The 22,182-nt window shown below is 44.4% G+C and overlaps 1 protein-coding gene across 3 annotated transcripts in view; it reads left to right on the top strand.

Moving 5' to 3' along the window:
- LOC307140945 (histone deacetylase 4-like) overlaps nucleotides 1-22,182 on the top strand; it is a 98,510-nt gene that overhangs the window by 57,563 nt on the left and 18,765 nt on the right. For all 3 annotated transcript variants that reach the window (XM_079840763.1, XM_079840764.1, XM_079840765.1), the window contains 8 exons: nucleotides 815-929; nucleotides 2,028-2,134; nucleotides 5,057-5,185; nucleotides 5,271-5,365; nucleotides 8,622-8,726; nucleotides 10,501-10,687; nucleotides 12,080-12,258; nucleotides 15,650-15,820. In XM_079840763.1, the coding sequence (XP_079696889.1) occupies nucleotides 815-929; nucleotides 2,028-2,134; nucleotides 5,057-5,185; nucleotides 5,271-5,365; nucleotides 8,622-8,726; nucleotides 10,501-10,687; nucleotides 12,080-12,258; nucleotides 15,650-15,820 (1,088 nt within the window). The remainder of the gene's footprint in view (nucleotides 1-814; nucleotides 930-2,027; nucleotides 2,135-5,056; nucleotides 5,186-5,270; nucleotides 5,366-8,621; nucleotides 8,727-10,500; nucleotides 10,688-12,079; nucleotides 12,259-15,649; nucleotides 15,821-22,182) is intronic.

Below are 22,182 nucleotides of genomic sequence, written 5' to 3'. Positions count from 1 at the left end.
ATGATCGCGTCCTGGGTGCTTGGGTCCTGTGCAGAGAAACACGTGGAGTAGACGAGGTCGGAGTCAAAAGATTACTATCCACTGACTTGAGAGCATCGGCGCACGATGTTTCAAGCGCTGTTCGTCGCTCTCTCAGCACGGCTTGTCTGTCTAGTAAGCCGCGAATCTGCTTCTCCAACGACTCCAACTCCAACTGCACCGAATGCAGCTCGAACGTGTCCTCACCTGCACTCAAAGGTAACATTAGACACACATCTGAGTTATTCGCCATTGTAGCAGATGTGCTACGATGGCGAATTGTAGGTATCAGTGGTTACCGGGTGTAAACAAGTTACCACGCGTGCAATGCTAGCGGGCTACGGCTAGTAGCGGAAGTTCGGATATAAGTAGCGATATCAAAGCAATCCGATTGTTTTTTTATAGATAATCGTATCGGAGATGTTCACACGCTGTAAACAATAGAAAGTATTCGTTTGTAAGTGAGCGTTAAGAAGAAAATCAAGGATTATGAATCAATTTGACGGAGCTCAAACACAAACAACGCGCTCACGAGTGTCTTTTTAGTGTCTTTTAAGGGTCTTGAGAGTGTAAAGTTGAGCCAATGGAGGCCTTTCAGAGCATCAGATTTACACTAAAATATCTTCATTTGTGTCTGAAGATGAACGGAGGTCTGACGGGTGTCCAACCACATGAGGCTCAGTCATTAATGACAGAATTTTCATTTTTGGGTGAACTAACCCTTTAAGAGATGCCAGTAATAATAGACTGAGATCTAACCCTAAGGCCAGGTGTAATCGCTGTGCTGTGTGTGCAGGTGCGGTGGCCAGCTCTGAGGTGAAGATGCGCCTACAGGAGTTCGTTCTGAATAAAAAGAAAGCGCTCGCTCAGCGCAGTCTCAACCACTGCATCTCCAGCAACCCGCGCTACTGGTACTGATGATCGAGTTAATGACGCTCACACTGTTAGTTATTCAGACTCAAACAGATCACAGCGTATCAATCAGAGTTAAAGGATTAGTTCACTTTTAAAATAAACTTTTGCTGATAATTTACTCACCCCCATGTCATCCAACATGTCTTTCTTTCTGTAGTTGAAAAGAAATGAAGGTTTTGGATGAAAACAGTCCAGGGTTGTTCTCCATATAATAGACTTCAATGGGCTCCAAACGGTTCAAGGTCCAAATGTCAGTTTCAGTGCAGCTTCAAACGACACCAGATGATGAATAAGGGACGTGATCGTCTCCGAGCTCCGCCATAACTTCCGCTAAGTGAGGTCAAAATACGAGCATGGTCATAGATGTATCGATAGATGCCTCATTAGCGCCTGCACGGATCAGTAGAATAAGGCATCTACGATCAATATATCTATGACCATGCTTGTATTTGGACCTCACTTAGCGGAAGTTATGTCTGAGCTCAGAGATGATCACGTTCGTCTGATAAGAGGTAAAATAATAGCATAAATACTGCTGGGTTTCTCTCAGAAACTGATGGTTTGGCTAGATAAGACCCTTATTCATCGTCTGGTGTCGTTTGAAGCTGCACTGAAACTGTCATTTGGACCTTGAACTGTTTGGAGCCCATTGAAGTCCATTATATGGAGAAAAACCCTGGACTGTTTTCATCTAAAACCTTCATTTCTTTTCAACTGCAGAAAGAAAGACATGGACATCTTGGATGACATGGGGGTGAGGAAATTATCAGCAAAAGTTTATTTAAAAGTGAACTAATCCTTTAACCCGATCCATACAGACCTTCATCGGCAGAGGTCAATCCTGTGATGTCATTCTCTTAGAGAGATCACAGACGGTCAAAGGTCACAGGTCTCAACACCATCTGTGAGTTTGTCATGCTTCTCTGTGTGACTCTGTGGTTCTCTGTGGTTTTCATCAGCGCCGCTGAACGTACCATTAATACTTTCTGAACAAAGATGATAATTTTACTCATTGATGTGTCAGGCATTGATGGGGTTTGAACCCTAACCCTTTGCTTGGATTGTGATTACTGCTGTCTGTCTTCTCTGTCCAGGAAAACTCAGCACAGTTCTTTAGATCAGAGCTCCCCACCTCAAACCACCGCCAGTGCCTACAGCCATCCTGCCATGGGCTCCAGAGACTTTCCCCTGCGCAAAACAGGTACTGTCAGTCCTCCCCGTGTCTGAAGCTGATGCAGGAGACGCTGCAGGCATGAGGAGAGAATAGATATGATTGCGTGTTGTCATCAGTCCTTTTGCAAGGTGAGCAATTAGAGCTGTGTTTAGGTGAGAATGTAGAGTTGAGTGAGTTTTGACATGAATGAACCCTAACCCTTCAGAGGAAGCCAGGCACTGTTTGTACTGTATAATTATTCACTTAGTGGTGAAGCCGGTGCGATGATGTTGACTGAAGCCGGCGCTGGAGACCAGCCACAGTTTACTGTGTGTGTGTGTGTGTGTGTGTGTGTGTGTGTGTGTGTGTGAGCTAATGGAACATGATCTCGCTGTAGACGGCGGTTAGCGTGTGTTTTGCCACAGACAGCAGCTTCTGTCGTCTGACACTGATATCAGATGAACCTCTCCTGTAGATGATCAGATGGCTCTCCTCAAGCCATAGTGTTCACATGTCATCATGTTATAGGAACGCCCACCTGGAGGGCAAAACCAGGCTCTCCACTGCACGCTAGTCATTTTTACCAGGTTTGTAGTCGGTATTAATGCGGTAAGACTGATATTAAAATACCAAATTCAATATACACCTTATTGATGTTGCATACTTTGTACAGGAAAGCAGACGAACACAGAATATTAGTGCAACACAAGGTGTTTTCCCATCAAACCCATTATAAAGAAAACACGTTGAGTTCATATTCTTGCCTCATCTACTCACCTGTTTATAGTATGCCTCATCAAAAAGGTGTAAACTGAATTTGATCTTTTAATATCAGTGTTTTAGTCCATTACAGCACTTCAAGGGTGGGTTCACTAAGGATTCTTTAGCCTGTCTTCAGTTCACCTCCTCTATAACGGTTTTACTGCGCAATTAATCTGTGTTTAAAATGAAGTGGCGCAACGACTCAATTTAAAATAAAACCCATATCAACAAATCCTTTAAACTCTGCTTCATTTAATCCTTATTGGTGCAGCTCACCCTGTAGTGTTTTTCACGTTAAGCGTTTTAAAAACGTCCCGCTGTTTTCAGTGATTGAAATACTGTATATGGATCATAAGTGCCCAAAACGTGCATCTTGTTCACATATTTTTGTTTTAAGATGGAAATTTGACAGGCTTGTGCTGCCGTTCTATGGCGGCTTTGCCCTCCAAGGCTCCGCGACAGTCACATGACTGAAAACTATGGACTCATTCTTTGCGGTTTCCCATCTAGTGTAGTTTCTCTCACAGGCCGTCTGAGCATCATTTCCTGTAGCGGCGAATGAATCGACAGCGCAGGCTTTTCGTTCAGATTGTGTCACAGTAAATGAGACGGTGGGATGGTGTGAGATGGTGGTCCAGTGGGTTAAACCATGGATGTCCAAATGTCCAAACTTACTCCATGTTGCTCCAGGGGGATTGTCCCTGTAATAAGGCACTGTAAGTCGCTTTGGATAAAAGCGTCTGCCAAATGCATAAATGTAAATGTAAATCTACTGCAGGGCGGAGAGTGGCGTCTGTCGTCATGAGCGGACCCTTTGACAGGGTTCCCACACTTCTTGAAAGTACTTGAATTTCAGACACATGGATTCAAGGCCTGGAAAGTGCTTGAATTAAGTGTGAACTATATTTTGTTAGATTAGCATGGTGCTATTACAGCGCCTTCATGCGCTGCCAAAGCCGGAACAAAACCGCATTACGGGAGGAAGATATTTCAATATATTTCTGCTGTTCCATAAGCGCCATCTGCTGTCTAAAGCCCTATTCGTTCGGTAGTTGTTTCTGGTGGGGTCGTGAGGTATTTTCCTCATTGTCAGGGGCTAGTCTGGGATTTTATTGCCGCCCGAATCCAGAATGTCAGTGTTTTTCTCCCACCACCCGCGTTAAAATCCCCGGCCGAATTACCCACTGCTTTAGACAAACACCAAAGATGTGTGGTCATTTAATTGCCGTTTTTTCAAAATGAGATCACTTCAAAATTCACTGTTTATATCCTTTTTGGCCCCTGCAGGCCACCGTACGGTTGTGCTTTGCTGTAATTTGGATGCATTTTAAAGATCTAGACTTTTATTACTGAAATGCTGGCAAGTATTTACAAGAGTAATATATTTCATCACCGAAAAAAGAAGAAAATGGGCCGTTATTACAGCAGCGATTATATCTGTTAAATATAATATATGTGCAGGTCTTAAAAGCCTTCAAATTAATTTTTAAAAAGGTACATGTACAGGTGATTTAATAAATAATTTAGCATATTTTTAATGCCTAACATTTAACTTGTCCATATCTTTTCATTTAATTGGAAAACAATATTATCTCTATATTTTGATGTTTTAATTAAGTAAAGATCTATAAAAAAGAAAACTAAAACTAGTGTGAAGTAAATGTTAAAAGCAGGAATAAGAGCTGCAAACTACATCTCTCGTTAAAACTCGCTCGCTCTTCTACACCAGCCTCTTTCCTCATTGGATTTTGTAAAATTGCTAATTTTTCCTCATTGGAAATTGTATTTATTTGTCAGTTTATGCTTTAGTGTTACTGCATTAATGATAGACACAGGTACAGTAGGTGTTTGAGATATTGGCAGTAACACACACACCGTAATCGTTTTTATTGTGCTTGATTTAACATAAAAGGTGCTTTAAGAAGTCCTTGAATCTGGTGTTCATGAAAGAGTGGGAACCCTGCTATGAGCGGAAGAACAGCCATTATTTGATGGACATGGACACACACGGCTTCATCGTGTCCCTGTGTGTGTGATGATGATGCTCATTTCAAATGGTGTGTTTGTTCTGTGAGGCTTCTTACAGCTTCTCTCTCTAGTATTACTAGCTCGTCCTTGGATGTGGTTGACCGAACCTCGTTCTGAATGAAACATGCACTCTATTCCCATAAAGCTGCTTGTGTGAGCAGTTCCCTGTTGTGGTTTCAGCATCCGAGCCGAACCTGAAGCTGCGCTCGCGGCTGAAGCAGAAGGTGTGTGAGCGGCGGAGCAGCCCGTTATTGCGGCGCAGGGACAGTCCGGTCGGCACGCTGAAGAAACGCTCTCTGGACGCGGCAGGTGAAGTGCGAGACGCTCATGATCGCTGACACCGGAGTGCTTCCACACAGACCAACTCCTCTGAGTTTCTCTTCTGGCTCTGTAGATTCGGCCTGTAGCAGCGCTCCTGCGTCAGGACCCAGTTCCCCGAACAACAGCTCACACGCAAACCTGTGCGAGAACGGCCTCAGTGCGACCGAGGTGAGACGTGTGTGTGTGTGTGTGTGTGTGTGTGTGTAAAAACTAGGGATGCCACAATTCTCAATATAATATTGAACCGTTCGGTACGGCATTCACGGTTCAATACGCGCTTGTGAATTGCGTTTTTTTCGGGTTCGCATTTAATTAATTATTTTTCTACAAATTCTATAATTTGCCTCCATCCCAATACTGAACAACAACACACATTCACATCACAGGTTAGTGGTAGAGTTATACTCACAGAACACTAGAGTTATTCACAATCACCAAAGTTCATTATTTGCATGTGTTTTAAAGCCTTGCCTCGCATGTGCGGTTTAACATGCGCTTCTCAGAGCGCGCGCACTAAACGCCTGTCAAACACGAGATTACTGAACTAAGTAGTCGTCTTACTGCGCTAATACTGTCAAATACACACAAGGTTAACATAAACACTGTCGGTTATGTCTAAAGTGAAAGTAAAATCGCAATCGTGTCTGTATTTTAGATGAGCGCAGGTCTTTAATTGACAGCGGCGCAGCCTATAGTGAACACGCTGGCCTTAAAGGGACAGTTCACCTATAAAATGATGTCATTATTTACTCACTCTAATATTGTTCCAAACCTGTATTCATTTCTCGATGACAGAATTTTCATTTTTGAGTGAAATATCCCTTTAATGTTAATAAAACAACAAAAGACACAGAGAAAATCATTCACTGCTCTTGACTGAAGAACTAATACAGGAGCTTTAATAAGAATCAGTGTATATTTTATAGTGAAGTCTGTGTAGTGTTTTATTTTTACATTCATTCGTTCAATTTCATACTTAAATGCTGCTGTACAGCTCTGAGCTACCAGTGTAAATCTTTATATATATTTATTATCCAATATACTAGGAATGTGAACAAGGGTTTTTTTAAGTAAAGTTTTAAGTTTAAGTAAGGTTTTTCAATTATTTTAAGTAAAATAAAGAAAGAGTATTGCAATAAAAATAGTCTTTTTTCTCCTTAACCTCTTGCTGTTCCTGTCGCCTAAGAATAGAATAACAAAAAATGTATGTGACAAGCCATCAGAACCAAACCGAACTGATAACCGTGGTTAAAAACCGAGGTATGTATTGAACCGTGGACTAACTGTAGTGTTGCATCCCTAGTAAAAACCTCTTTTTCTCTCCATTTCACCTCTGCTCTAGCGTGTTTCCGAGTCTGCTGGCTCTGATAAATGTTCTTCTATAGAGCGGGGCGGGTGTGACCATCAGCAGCTCGCATCGCACATGTTCCCTCGACCAAAACCCAACAGGATTTTCCCATAGGCTTTTGCATTATCCCAAAAAACAAGCTCTGTGATCAACAAAAGTTTATGATACTTATACATTTCACAAATGAACACAACTTTTATGAATTGTGAAGCCAGTCACCAGAAGTAAAAAGCTAAAGGTAGGGAATAAACGGACAGCGTCATCATAACAACTCTTTCAGTTTTTATCTCAAAACATTTTCCCAGAACGTTTGAGTTAGAATAGTTTATGAAAGCACAATTATGAGCATAATGAGGCTGTAAAAGCGGACTGAGGTGACCCGCTCGTCTGTAGTCCATTAGCCATGGGTGAACACCCGCCTTTACACAACAGCGATCACGAGTGGGTAATACTGATGTACTTTATGTCGTATAATAAAACATGAAAGTGTCTTGAGCTTGTGTTCACCTCAGACCTTATTTCAGCCATTTAACCCAAATTTAACACCATTGACTTTGGGACGATGGAACATGAAATGCTAAAACTCGTTTCCGCTTTAGGCCTACAACGTGATGTCATACCTCAGTCCCTCCAGAAAAATGTGATTATGCGATCGCATGATTTAATGCATAATCAGCCAAAGTCCGCCGTATTTTTTCAAATACGCCGCACTTTCGCAGCATAAATTGCCTATTTCCGCGTGCAAAATATGCGGGGCTAGCATGATTTCATAATCCCTGCATTTTCGTTGCAAAAAAGTCATATATATTTGCAGAAAGTTGAAAAATGTTTGTTTACTTCACACAAGAGCCGCCATTTCCCCCTGTTGCCATGGGAACGTTTTGAAGTGACGTAATTACCCGATGCGAACCCAGCGGTGAAACCATAGATATCGGTGAAACCATGATGAAGCACGCAAATTCCCATTTGCTAACAAAAATAACAGCAAAAGACAAAAAAAAAAAAGCAGTTTCCCGGTGTGTTGACCGATTTCAAAACACAGCATCATGAAGCTTCAGAGCGTTATGAATCAGCGAGTCGATTCAGCGGTTTGGATCGCCAAAGTCACGTATTTCAGCAGTTTGGCAGTTTGACACGGGATCCGAACCGCTGAATCGACTCACTGATTCATAACGCTCCGAACTGCTGAATCAACTCACTGATTCATAACGCTCCGAACTGCTGAATCAACTCACTGATTCATAACGCTCCGAACTGCTGAATCGACTCACTGATTCATAACGCTCCAAACCGCTGAATCGACTCACTGATTCATAATGCTTCGAAGCTTCATGATGCCGTGTTTTGAAATCGTCATCACTATATAAGTCGTTATTAAGGGTTTTTTTGTGCACAAAAACTATTCTCGCCGCTTCATAAAGTTATTGTAGAGCCGCTGTAGTGAGATGGACTTTGTAACGACGTCTTTAGTGCCTTTTAAGGGTCTTGAGAGTGTAAAGTTGAGCCAATGGAGGCCTTTCAGAGCATCAGATTTACACTAAAATATCTTCATTTGTGTCTGAAGATGAACGGAGGTCTGACGGGTGTCCAACCACATGAGGCTCAGTCATTAATGACACAATCTACAGTTTTGGGTGAACTAACCCTTTAAGAGATTGCACTTTGTGCATTGGAAGCACTCAAATGTCTGTTTTGTAGCTACCTCTGTAAAAAAAAATCAGAAGTTGTAGCATATTCCTTTTGTAAAGCTACAGAACTTGTTTGACATGTGTTTATTAAGGTCTTCAATAAAACATGATGAGAACTTAAATATTCCCAGCACTTTCTGTGATGTAGTGCTTTTTTTCTCTTTTTCATCAAACCGCAGTTTTTGCAAGTTCCCGCAATTTCATTGCATAAAATTGCATAAATATCCCGCATTTTCCATTGAATTTTTTAAGAAAACGTGCCGCATAATCAAGGATTTTTGCCCGTAACAATAACAAAAAAAGCCAAATTTTTCTGGAAGGACTGATACCTGCACCTCTCTATTGTAAGTTACTTTGGATAACATGTATAAATGTGAATGTGCTCCAGTCGTCTCTCAGGCCCGCTGGTGATTCGGTCAGTCAGCTGTCGCTCTACACGTCTCCTTCACTACCCAACATCACCCTGGGTCTGCCCGCCAGCGCCAACGACAGCGTGAGTATTCACTCACTCTACTATCCATTACTTTTGTCTAGTTATTTCTTGAATATTTCTACAACCCCAAATCAGAAAAAGTTGGGACAGTATGGAAAACGCAAAAAAAAAGAAAAAAGAAGTGATTTCTAAATTTACTTTGACTTGTATTTCATTGCAGACAATATGAACACAAAATATTTCATGTTTTGTCTGGTCAACTTCATGTCATTTGTAAATATGCATCCTGTCATTTAAAAAAAAAGTTGGGACAGTAAAGCATTTTCCACTTTGTAATGTTGCCATTCCTTTTCACAACACTTAAAAGACGTTTAGGGACTGAAGACACCAAGTGATGAAGTGTTTCAGGTGTAATTTTGTCCCATTCTTCCTGCAAACAAGTCTTAAGGTGGGCAACAGTTCGGGGTCTTCGTTGTCCACATTCTCTATTGGAGACAGGTCGGGACTGAGGCAGGCCAGTCAAGTACCCGAACCCTCTTCCTCCACAGCCAGGACTGCAGAATGTGTGCAGAATGTGCTTTTGCATTGTCTTGTTGAAATATGCATGGACGTCCCTGGAAAAGATGTCTTCTTGAAGGCAGCATATTATGCTCCAAAATCTCTATGTACTTTTCAGCATTAATGGTGCCTTCACAGAAGTGCAAGTTACCTTTGCCAAGGGCACTGACACAACCCCATACCATGACAGACCCTGGCTTCTGGACTTGTTGCTGGTAACAGTCTGGATGATCCTTTTCTTCTTTGGTCCAGAGCACACGGCGTCCATTCCTCCCAAAAAATACCTGAAATACTGCTTCATCTGAGCACAGTACACGTTTCCACTGTGTGATGCTCCATCCCAGATGCCTCGAGCCCAGAGAAGTCGACGGCGCTTCTGGACACTGTTAACATAGGGCTTCCTTTTGGCACAGTACAGTTTAACTGGCATTTGTGGATGTAACTACGTATTGTGGTACTTGACAAAGGTTTGCCAAAGTAGTCCTGAGCCCATGTGGTGATATGGCTTCTAGATGATGACGATTCTTGATGCAGTGCCGCCTGAGGGATCGGAGATCACGGTTGTTCAGCTTAGGCTTGCGCCCTTGTCCTTTACGCACTGAAATTCCTCCAGATTCCTCAAATCTTTTAATTATGTTATGCACTGTTGAATGTGAAACATCCAAATCTCTTCCTATCTTTCTTTGAGGAACATTGTTTTTAAACATTTCAATAATTTTCTCACATATTTGTTGGCAAACTGGCGATCCTCGGCCCATCTTTGCTCCTAAAGGATTAGACCTTTCTTGGATGCTGTTTTTGTACCAAATCATAATTACAGTAACCTGTTTGCATCACCTGTTTCAAATCACATCATTATTTAACTATTTTACCTCATTACTAGCCCTAAATTGCTCCTGTCCCAACTTTTTTTGAAATGTGTTGCAGGTCTGAATGACAGGAAAGGATGCATATTTACAAATGACATGAAGTTGACCAGACAAAACATGAAATATTTTGTGTTCATATTGTCTGCAATGAAATACAAGTCAAAGTAAATTTAGAAATCACTTCTTTTTTTATTTATTTGCGTTTTCCATACTGTCCCAACTTTTTCTGATTTGGGGTTGTAGAAACGATTAGCGAATAGTTTGTGTGTGTGTGAGAAATGGTCAGGGTCGATCTGAGGCGTGTGTTTGAGCTCTGGAGTGTGTTTTTTTGGCGCTCGTCTTCCTTTTGCTTCATAATGTGATGCTTAGGAAAAGATTGAGTTTCATTTTGTCATTTCTTCCACAAGGTGACGTCTACCCAGCCAGACAGTGATCATTTGTCGGTGACTGGTTTACCCATAAGCTCTCCGTTCCTGGCCGCTTCTCACCTTCCGTCGTTCCTTGGCAATTCAGACACTGCAAACTCCCACAATGCACTGCTGCAGCACATGGTCCTTCTGGAGCAATCTGCCCCACCGAGTCCTTTAGCCACAGGTGAGTAGAGCTCAGAGTCTGTTAAAAACCTCTTGATTTGTGCAATGGCTGAGCGTTTCCCAGGGCCGGTGTGAAAGCGTTATGTAAACCGTGAGATGTGTGTATGGGCCGCTCTTCATAACCAAATCAGGGCTCCTCACAGGTCATTAGATCAGTGCTGGGCGGGTCTGTCTCCGTGCCAGCGCGGGGTTCGCTCTCGCGCAGGCTCAGAAGAATACCCCTCTGAGTCCCTGAATGAAACAACGATCCCGCTCAGAGCCATTTTCAGCTGCCAGGTCCGCCACGCATGGACGCTCGTGACGTCTGGAGGATCCTGAATGGATAGACATGCGTTCCGATGTGCTTCTGGAGACTTCCGGTTGAAGCCAGCCGTCATGAGTGTGTGTGTGTGTGTGTGTGTGTGTGTGTGTGTGTGTGTGTGTGTGTGTGTGTGTGTGTGTGTGTGTGTGTGTGTGTGTGTGTGTGTGTGTGTGTGTGTGTGTGTGTGTGTGTGTGTGTGTGTGTGTGTGTGTGTGTGTGTGTGTGTGTGTTCATTAGGGTTGGGTATCGTTTGGGTTTTTTTCCATTCCGGTGCCAAACCGATACTTTTAAAACGGTACCGGTGCCTGAACCGATACTTTAAAAAAAAGGCCACAAAACGAGGTGGATGACATTAAATGGCTTTTTTATATATATTTTTTATTTAAATTGAACCATTTATTTAAAGTTTAATGTATACTTAAATGTATGAATATAAATAAATACAAAACACAATTTACTTATTTACAAATTATTATTGACTTATTTACAAATTCACAGTAAAACCTAAGCCACTAACTCAACTACAACAAGCCTTATATAACTCTAAATAACAGTTACAGTAATAACAGCAGTCATCTGTGTTCTTGCTCTGCTACAAACCAGCTTCAAGCTTCAGCTTTATTTTGAAATATGATCATATTGTCTGGCTAAATATTTTAGAACGCATGGCCTTATTGTTTCCATGGCGACACGTCATGTTTCTCACATAACACACAGCGGCCACAATAAGGCTAACAGCTCAGCTGTATCGGGTTTATTTCGTTTTTTCTTTTTATTCAAAATATTCACAAACTTCTTAACTGTGTCACGAACTATCTGATGTTCAAATGTGTGAGTGAATGTGTGTTAGTTGATCTATAAAGCGCAATGGGCGGCGCCATGTTAGTTTACGCCTCAGAATCGGATCTGTCGGTTTTACAACACTTGAGTTCATTCTCGTCTCACAAAATGCATGAAATTAAGTGACCAGTGAACTGGAAGAAGAATAGAGAAAACTATAGAGTTACTGTATAATGTGCATGTATCTGATGTGAATAAAACACAGGCGTGTGTTCATGAGGCGTGTGTTCATGAGGCGTGTGTTCTGCACAGGTATGGCCGGGATGTCTCCGAGCCTGCAGAAGCTGAAGCAGCACCGGCCGCTGGGACGCACTCAGTCGGCTCCTCTGCCCCAGAGTGGACAGGCCCTCCAGCAGCTCGTGGTCCAGCAGCAGCACCAGCAGTTCCTGGAGAAACACAAGCAGCACTTCCAGCAGCTTCACATCAACAAGGTCAGAGATCAGACTTCTCACCCTAACCCTACCATGACAGATTTACTGGCTGTAATAATTTTCAGTTTAGACCGATCTCTCGGGTGGATGTGATTATCACCAAGCCTGCGGTTCTGTTCACTGCTTCACATGGTTAGGAAACCGATATCTTACCAGTGTGTGATGGTGTGTGACAGATGAGGATCTGAGTTTCCCACTAATACCCTGTTTGGAGTGACCACCGTCTTAATGGGTTAGTTCACCCAAAAATGTAAATTCTGTCATTAATTCCTCACCCTCATGTGGTTGGACACCCGTCAGACCTCCGTTCATCTTCAGACACAAATGAAGATATTTTAGTGTAAAGCTGATGCTGAGAAAGGCTTCAGATTGGCCTCCATTGGCATTCAGTACATTTACACTCACAAGACGCATAAAAGGCACTAAAACGTCGCTACAAAGTCCATCTCACCACAGTGGCTCTACAATAATTTTACAAAGCACCGACAATAGTTTTTGTGCGCAAAAAAAATCTAAATAACGCCTTTATCCAGCTTGTTCTTGTCTTCCGTGTGTGTCTCCACGACGCATGCGTGAGAATATGAGCAGATCCGGCGTTCGGACACATGACCCAGAAGAGATTTGTTTACAAGCAGAGGAAGACGCGCGTATCTCAGCTGTTGAATTCTACACTGATCGTGCTTTAGGTCTCGCTGTAGAGCTCAAATGGGGCTAAAGTGGCATTTCATGGATTCCCGAACGCCGGATCTGCTCATATTCTCACGCATGCGTCGTGGAGACACACACGGAAGACAAGAACAAGCTGGATAAAGTCGTTATTTTGATTTTTTTTTCCGCACAAAAACTATTGTTGTCGCTTCGTAAAATTATTGTAGAGTCACTGTGGTGAGATGGACTTTGTAACGACGTTTTCAGTGCCTTTTATGGGTCTTGTGAGTGTAAATGAACTGAATGCCAATGGAGGCCAATCTGAAGCCTTTCAGAGCATCAGATTTACACTAAAATATCTTCATTTGTGTCTGAAGATGAACGGAGGTCTGACGGGTGTCCAACCACATGAGGGTGAGGAATTAATGACAGAATTTACATTTTTGGGTGAACTAACCCTTTAAGCTCATGTATTAAGCTCTCGCTCTGGGAAAATAGAAACGCTTGTTTTGAAGCAAAGATAATAAAAGAGGCTTCCTCTGCCGTTCATGACCTCGGTCTGGCAGCCGTAGCTTCAGCTTCAGATTTTTTAGTGTTACGTTTTTTCTTAAGTTCAGCAACGTAATCATTGAAGTACTGCATGAATAAAAGATTCAGTCTCCAGATGTAAAAAATTAATTGAATAGGTAGACAATGGCGCTAGCAATGCCGAGGTCATGGGTTCAGTTCCCAGGAAACACACACAGGGATAAATGGCCGTCAGGTCACTGTGAATAAAACCGTTCTTGTCAGTCCTGTGCTCTTCCTTATGCCCTTGATTGAACCAAAGCGAGTCCGTGGCGGTCAAGGCAAGACTTAATTTCTCACTCTCCTGAATGAAGAGCAGTTTTCTCTCTAACTGAGGCAAACACCTGAAAATGGTACAAGAAAGCCTGGTGAAAAAGTGAAAAATGGTTCAAAAGTAGAGCGGCTCTAGCAATGGCAAGGTCATGGGTTTGATGCCCATGGGATTCATGAACCGATAACATGTACACCTTTAACCTTCTCGAGTCGATCGGCTCTTTTTTTCTTATCAGTGCAAGTGTTATGCATCATTATAATCTGTTAAGTTTCTTTTTTTTGTGTACAGTCACAATAAAAACAAAATGTTTAGCTTTTTGCAAAATAAAGAAATCAAACATGATGTGCGATCTGCAGCCTCTCTGTCAAAGACGTTCATTCAGAAAATGACCTCTAGCTTAGTGAATACTTGTCTAACAAACATGAGACATATGTCTAAAGAAACGCTGAAATGTCAGGTTTTAAACAATGTAAACCAAATTTAAAACAAATATTCTGTGTTTATGTAATCTGTTCGAAAAGCAATACACGTCAGTCACGCAAGCTACTTCATTATCCACTAATGCGACCACGCCCACACAGATCGTGCTTTTTCAGATTCAAACACTGGCGATCCACGCATCAACTCATACAAACACATCTAGTGAAGCGCTTTAGCGTTACTTCAGCTACATCGCTTTGAGACGTGTTTGAGCAATAATCCTGGATTTATTCTCCTCATGCAAAGCTGTTCATTTCTGAAAGCAAAGGACTCCGCCGATAAGGTCAATTTATTCTGTTAGCATCTGTGAATATTACATAAAAAAAGTTTAAATAGGAATCCTGTTGCAACATTAAATGTCATACACGCAATATTGTGTTTTCTTAGACAAGATTTATTTTGCTTGTTTTGGACAGATTATAATGTGTTTATTGTAAAAGAGCCTAGTGTCACATCAGTAAAGCTTTTATTCGCAAATGTCTGCTCAGATGCTATAAATATAGTACCAGTCAAACGTATTTTGCTTCATATTGATGTTTAAATATTATAGCCTAATGTTATTTTTTTTATTTAATATCAAAGTTTGTCAGAAATGATTCTGGAGGTTTTTTTTGTAGAAAGAGAATTGCTTTCTTTAAAGCGAATTTCGTTTTGTATAAAATGTATCTTAATTTGAAAAAAAATGTAGAAAAAAATGATCTTAGTAATTTTTGTCTTGTTTCTAGTCTAAACATTTAAACATTCTTAAATCAAGATGCATTTACTAGATAAGTACAATATAATGTCCTTTGTCCTGCTGCTCTCAGTCACATAAGTACCCGAAGCTCATTCATTATGCGGCTCATTATGCGGCTCATTATGTTCTCTTGTCTTCTCAGGTGATACCCAGCATTATTCATTAGAAATCACGCCTCCTCGCATACTGGCTTTGTAAAGAAAAACTGTCTTTCAATTTTTAAATCAGTGTATTGTTTCATGTGAATGAGTAGGCTCAATGATTCTCACATCAGTTTGAAGCAAAAACTCAATGCAAATACACTCATTATTCAAAGGTCTTGTGAACACATATCTATTGTGTGTTTTGAGGCCTTAATTTTATTTAGTTTTTTAGTTTAAAAAAAAATCATGCATAAACATTTTTCTCTCAGAAATTCAAGCATATACATACATGTTGCTCTCATATTCTGGTAGCCCAGTTTGTGCTGAATACAGTGTAAGTACACTTCATGTGTTATAAGCAACTGAAAAAAACACAAATGTCATGTCAAGACTTCTCCAGGGCCTTAAACCAGCTCAGACTCCAGAGGGTTAATGCAATGCAAGTCGTTAATAAAGTATTTGCTAAACGACTAATAAACTCATCATATGTTTTTAGCAGCAACGGTGTTTTAAATGCTGATTTATCTGTTCTCTGTCTGTTAGATGTTGGGTAAACCGAGCGATCGGCAGCACCAGAGTCACCCAGAGGAGACGGAGGAAGAGCTGCAGGACGCCACTCAGACGGAAACCCTTCCCATGAGCCTCTCCATTAAACAGGAACCAGATCTGACAGAGGAGCAGAGACAGGAGGAGCAGGAGCTGCTCTTCAACCAGGTGAGAGGAACAGCTGGAGCTCCAGAGGAGAGATGGTGTGTGTGTGTGTGTGTGTGTGGGGGGGGGGGGGGTGGGGGGGGGGGTGGTAATCCCTACGTTATGTGGCAATATGGCAAAGATGGCAATATCCGAAATCCTCGTCCTTGTGGGGACATTTTTAGGTCCCCATGAGGAAAACATCTTATAAATCTGACTAAGTGATGTTTTTTGATAATTTAAAAATGCAGAATGTTTCAAGATTCAAGAGTTTTATTTGTCACATACACAGTTATATACACAATATACAACTGGCAGTGAAATGTAAACAGGTCCGCTCCATGGACAGTGCAAATAACAGTTACAAGAACACAAGGGAAATTAAAATAGAAATAGAATAAAATTAGAATAAAAAGTATTAACATAAGTAGAGTTATAAATAAATCAAGTAAGATAAAAATAGGAAATAAGATAAAAATAAAAAAATAAATACAAATATTAAATATAAAGTAAGTGGATATGATAAGTGAGATAAACTGTAGACTTAAAAATAAGTGGAATGTCTCCTGTGATGGGGCAGGAGCAGTGTAGGGGGATAGAATATACAGTATGTACGGTATAAAAACCATTACGCCTATGGAAAGTCCCCATTAAACATGAAAACCCAACAGTGGCAAGGAAACCCAAACCCATCAGGAGCAGAATGGAGGAAAATAAACCTTGGAGAAACCAGGCTCAGTCGGGGGGGCAGTTCTCCTCTGGCCAATTAACAAACAGCGTATTATTATTATTCTGGAAACTTTACAGGTCAGAGGTCATAATCAAAGGATCGGAGGCAACACGCCGGAGACGGGTTTATTGAGGATGACATTTCGATTTAAAGGCCCACTGAAATCAAAATGGAAGTTCTCTTACGAGAGGTTCTCTCGTATTGCGTAAGTTTCCTTACGCATCGGGAAAGTATTCTTTCTTCGAGATTTCTGAAAAACCCAAAATTATCCTTAATTTTGTAACATTTGTAACATAGCGTGACGTGGCGACCAATGACCTGGCTTCATTTGCCTACAGATGGGGCGTGGCCACGTGTATATAAGCGGGGCTCACAGGCTGCGTATTCGATTTTCTTTTCTTCAGCGAAGCCCTTCGCATCGCTGGATCTGGAACCCGCCGCCGTGATCGTGCAGACGAGCAAGCAGAGGACAGCGCCTGAAGAAGCCGGCAGCATCGCGCCACCTTCAGCCATCCGTGCCTGCTCTGCTATCCGGCAGCCCATATCCTTTTACGCTCAAGTGTTGTCGCCGCTGCGTCACACTTTTCTCAAAAAGAGCCGAGCGTTTGTTACAAAATGTCTCGTTCCACCTGCGGCTCGTGTCACGCGCAGCTCAGTTCCGGGGACCGCCATGTGATCTGCGCTCTCTGCCTGGGCCGTGATCATGCCGCCGGCGGATGCCCGGAGTGCGAGGAACTGACGATGTTGACCCTGCGGGCTCGACTCGATCAGTTCGATGACGACATCCCTCCAGTCCCTGCTAAGCCGCCCAGAAAGAAGCACCGCTCGCAGCGGACTCCGGAGTTCGCAGAGAGAAGCTCGCCGGAACCCTTCCCGCCGGCTTCACTCTCGCCTTTCCCGCCCCCACCCCAGGCCGCCATTTCTGTTGCCGCCTCCGGGGATGAGGCGGATGCGGCCGCGGAACGAGCTGACAGCTGCTCCATCATGGCTTCCGACAGCGAGGACTGGTCTTCCGCGACCTCTTCAGTCCGGGCCTCCGGACGCTCTCGAGCGGGTGAGGACGCGGAACTGTTGCGTCTTCTCACCCGGGCTGTCGGGCAGCTAGGCCTCGAATGGGCCCCGCCCAAGGTGGCAGCGCCGAATCGACTTGACGGATGCTTCCTAAACAGTCGTCGCCGTGCGCCCACCTCCAGGACTGCACCTTTTCTGCCAGAGCTTCACGAGGAGCTCGCGAAGTCCTGGAACGCGCCATTCTCCGCGAGGGTCTCGTCTCAGGCTTCTTCGGCGCTCTCACAAGTTGACGGCGCAGCTGAGAAAGGCTACAATGCTATCCCTCCAGTGGAAGAGGCGGTCGCAGGGCACCTTTGCCCGCCTTCTGGTTGGCGCTCAAAGGCTGCCCTCCCGTCTAAGGCCTGCAGAGTGACGTCATCGCTGATCGGCCGCGCTTTCGCTGCCTCCGGTCAAGCGGCATCTGCTCTGCACTCTATGGCCGTGCTGCAAATCCTCCAAGCTAATCTCCTCCGCGACCTGGACGAGAAAAGCTATGACACTGAGTTGGTCCCGGATTTGCGAAGCGCGACGGATCTCGCCCTTCGCGCTACCAAGACCGCAGCACAGGCCCTCGGACGCTCTATGGCCTCCCTCACGGTAGCTGAGCGCCACCTCTGGCTCACGCTCGCGGATATGCGAGAAACAGAGCGCGCAGCCTTTCTAAACGCCCCGCTCTCCCCGTCTGGGCTCTTCGGACCAGCGGTCAAGGGGATTGTCGAACGTTTCTCTGAAGTGCAGAAGACGACTCAGGCCATGAACCTCTTCCTGCCTCGACGCCCCGGCGCTAGCCCCGCTTTCCAGGCACATTTGACCAATTCCAAACCACAGTAATCCTAATAACTACTATTGATTTAGTATTTAATAATGTATAAGTTATATATAATTGTTCATGAAGGCTGGAAATGAAAATCACCTTATATTCAGGTGTGCAGAATTATTAGGCATGTTTTCTTTTACAGATAAATTGAGCCAAAAAAGAGATTTAACTCAGACTGAAAAGTCAAAAAGTATTAAATGCCCATGAGAAGGATGCAATACTAATGCAATACTAGACATTGCAGTTAAGGCATGACCATTGGACAGTGAAATGCTTGTTGGGTCAGCAGGATCTGACAAAAACAGGTGGTGAAGAAAAGACACCTGTTAACTGCAAAATAATTAAGAATTAAGGTGAAGAATTAAGGGTGAAACCATCAGGAACCCTTTAGTCTCCAGCGCCACCATTTTCCAGAGCTGAACCTACCTGGAGTCTCCAGAAGTGCAAGGTGTCAGGATCTCAGAGACTTCAGTTAGGTAAAGAATCCTAAAAAATGACCCCCACTAGATAAGAATCACAAGCTGAAGTGTTGTAAAATACATGAAGGTTTTTTTATAGGCTTTATGGACAGATAGGTTGAGAGTGACTCTTGAAGGACCAGCACCACATCCTCTAGTACCACTGTTTGAAGAATTCATCTTCCAGAATCTGGCAGTACGTTTTGGGAGTTCATTTTTAGTCCATCTCTGCAAAACGGACTTCAGGATGGACTAAAATGAACTCCCAAAACGTACTGCCAGATTCTGGAAGATGAATTCTTCAAACAGTGGTACTAGAGGATGTGGTGCTGGTCCTTCAAGAGTCATTCTCAACCTATAAAACCTATAAAGCCTATAAAAAAGCAGGCTTCATGTATTTTACAACACTTCAGCTTATGATTCTTATTTAGTGGGGGTCATTTTTTAGGATTCTTTACCTAACTGAAGTCTCTGAGATCCTGACACCTGCACTTCTGGAGACTCCAGGTAGGTTGCAGCTCTGGAAAATGGTGGCGCTGGAGATTAAAGGGTTCCTGATGGTTTCACACTTAATTCTTCACCTTAATTCTTAATTCTTTTGCAGTTAATAGGTGTCTTTTCTCCGCCACATGTTTTTGTCTGACCCTGCTGACCCAACGAGCATTTCACTGTCCAATGGTCATGCCTTAACTGCAATGTCTAGTATTGCATTAGTATTGCAACCTTCTCATGGGCATTTAATACTTTTTGACTTTTCAGTCTGAGTTAAATCTCTTTTTTGGCTCAATTTATCTGTAAAAGAAAACATGCCTAATAATTCTGCACACCTGAATATAAGGTGTTTTTCATTTCCAGCCTTCATGAACAATTATATATCACTTATACATTATTAAATACTAAATCAATAGTAGTTATTAGGATTACTGTGGTTTGGAATTGGTCAAATGTGCCTGGAAAAAAAATATGATCAGAAAATCAACGTGCCTAATAATTCTGCACTCCCTGTACAGTGTGTAGGGCGGCCAGCCATCGCGAGCGATCGGCTGGCCCACAGCACAGAGAGCGCGCGCACTGCGCCCGCCCCTCCTATACAGGCCGTCAAACCCGCGAAGCGCGGCGTTTCGAGCCCGGAGGCCGTTCTATCCCGTGTGGCACACGCGAGAGCGTGGGAAGCCATTCCAGAGGTATCAGAATGGGTGCTGAAAACAGTGAAGCACGGCTACACTCTGCAGTTCGCTCGCTGCCCTCCGCGCTTCTGTGCGCGTACGGAGACGAGAGTGAGCGAGGAAGTAGCACATCTACTTCGAGCAGAGATAGCCACGCTGCTGTGCAAAGGGGCTATAGAACCGGTTCCCCATTCTATGAGCGAGTCAGGCTTTTACAGCCGGTATTTTCTCGTGCCAAAAAGGGATGGGTCGCTCAGACCGATTCTGGATCTGAGGCGTCTGAACAAAGCTCTTATGAGAAGATCGTTCAAGATGCTCACGACCAAGCAGATCCTCGCGCATATTCGCCCGAGAGACTGGCTAATCTCCCTAGATTTGAAAGATGCATATTTTCAAATCAAGATAACGCCGCGTCACAGGCCATTCTTACGATTCGCCTTCGACGGCCAGGCTTATCAATACACCGTCCTTCCGTTCGGCCTGTCACTAGCACCCCGTACATTTACGAAGTGCATGGACGCGGCCCTCGCTCCCCTGAGAAGTCGAGGGATGCGAGTATTGCACTATCTGGACGATTGGCTCATCCTGGCGCAGTCAGAGGCCGAGCTCCTCGCCCACAGGGCAATGCTGCTCAGCCATCTGGACAGCCTGGGGCTCACGGTCAATTGGACCAAGAGCTCATTAGTGCCCACGCAATCAACCTCATTTCTGGGTTTGAATCTGGACACTGTGGCAATGTCAGCCCGCCTGTCACCCCAACGCGCGCGCCAAGTTCGGCACATGGCTGCGTACTTCCGGCCGGGCAAAATCGCACCTCTCAAGCTCTTTCAGAGGATGCTGGGACATATGGCCTCAGCTGGCGCATGCGCCCGCTGCAATGCTGGTTAAACGCCCGAGTGCCTCACAGAGCCTGGGCGTCCGGAGGCTTCAGGATCAGAGTGACTCAGGGCTGCGTTTCAGCCCTAGAGCCCTGGTTAGTAGCCGACTGGTACCAGCGGGGAGTGACGATGGGAGCCATCTCACACCGCAAGGTCATCTCGATGGACGCCTCCACCTCGGGTTGGGGCTCCGTTTTCGAGGGCAGATCGGCCTCGGGCCTCTGGTCGAGCGGAGAAAAGCTCCTACACATAAACTGTTTGGAGATGATAGCGGTAGAGAACGCGCTCAAGCAGTTTCTACCGCTTATACGAGGACACCACGTGTTGGTCCGGTCGGACAATACCACAGTGGTGTCCTATGTGAACCGGCAGGGCGGTGTCAGGTCCGCTGCGCTGCGCTCGCTGAGAGCTGCGCACGTACCGGGCCACCTCAATGTGGTCCTGGACAAGCTGTCCAGGGGCCTCATTCTCCCAGGAGAATGGTCCCTGCACCCCCAGACAGTCCAGCTGGTATGGCGCCTATTCGGCAGAGCGGAGCTTGACCTCTTTGCAACAAAAGAGAACGCCCGCTGCCCGACGTTTCTGTCCAAAAGCGAGGATGCGCTGTCCCAACCTTGGCCCAGCCTCCCGCTGTATGCTTTCCCGCCGATTTCCCTATTGCCCCAGGTCATGGCGAAAATCAGGGAGACGCGCCGCCCGGTGCTCCTTATAGCACCGCGCTGGGAGAACCAGATTTGGTACCCAGAGCTGGTGAAGCTGTCGCACTCACCCCCCTGGCCAGTTCCGCTGAGAGCAGACCTCCTCTCTCAAGCAGGAGGGTCAGTTTGGCATCCCCATCCAGAGCGATGGTCTCCTGCATGTATGGGTGACCAACGGATACCCGTTGACCTGCCCGAAGGGGTTATGAACACGATTTCACACTCTTAGAGCCCCCTCGACGAGGCGGTTATATAGTTGTAAGTGGTCGGTGTTCACTGAGTGGCGTGTTTCCAAGGGATTGGACCCACAGCAATGTGGGGTCCAGCGGGTGCTCTCCTTCCTCCAGGAGCTTTTGGAACTGGGCAGGTCCCCTTCCACGCTCAAAGTGTATGTGGCGGCTATAGCAGCGTTCGCTCAGACGACGCTAGGTAGCACGCTAGGAAGGAACAAGCTCGTCATCCGTTTCCTCAGAGGAGCCAGACGGATGAATCCCCCGCGGCCCCCATCGGTTCCTATATGGGATCTGGCCTTGGTCCTAGAGGCCCTGAAGGCTCATCCCTTTGTCCCTTTGAACCGCTCGAGACTGTG

The sequence above is a fragment of the Gobio gobio genome (genome assembly GCF_949357685.1).
Source record: "Gobio gobio genome assembly, chromosome: 17".
NCBI lineage: Eukaryota > Metazoa > Chordata > Actinopteri > Cypriniformes > Gobionidae > Gobio > Gobio gobio.
This window is presented reverse-complemented; position numbering and strand designations above follow the sequence as displayed.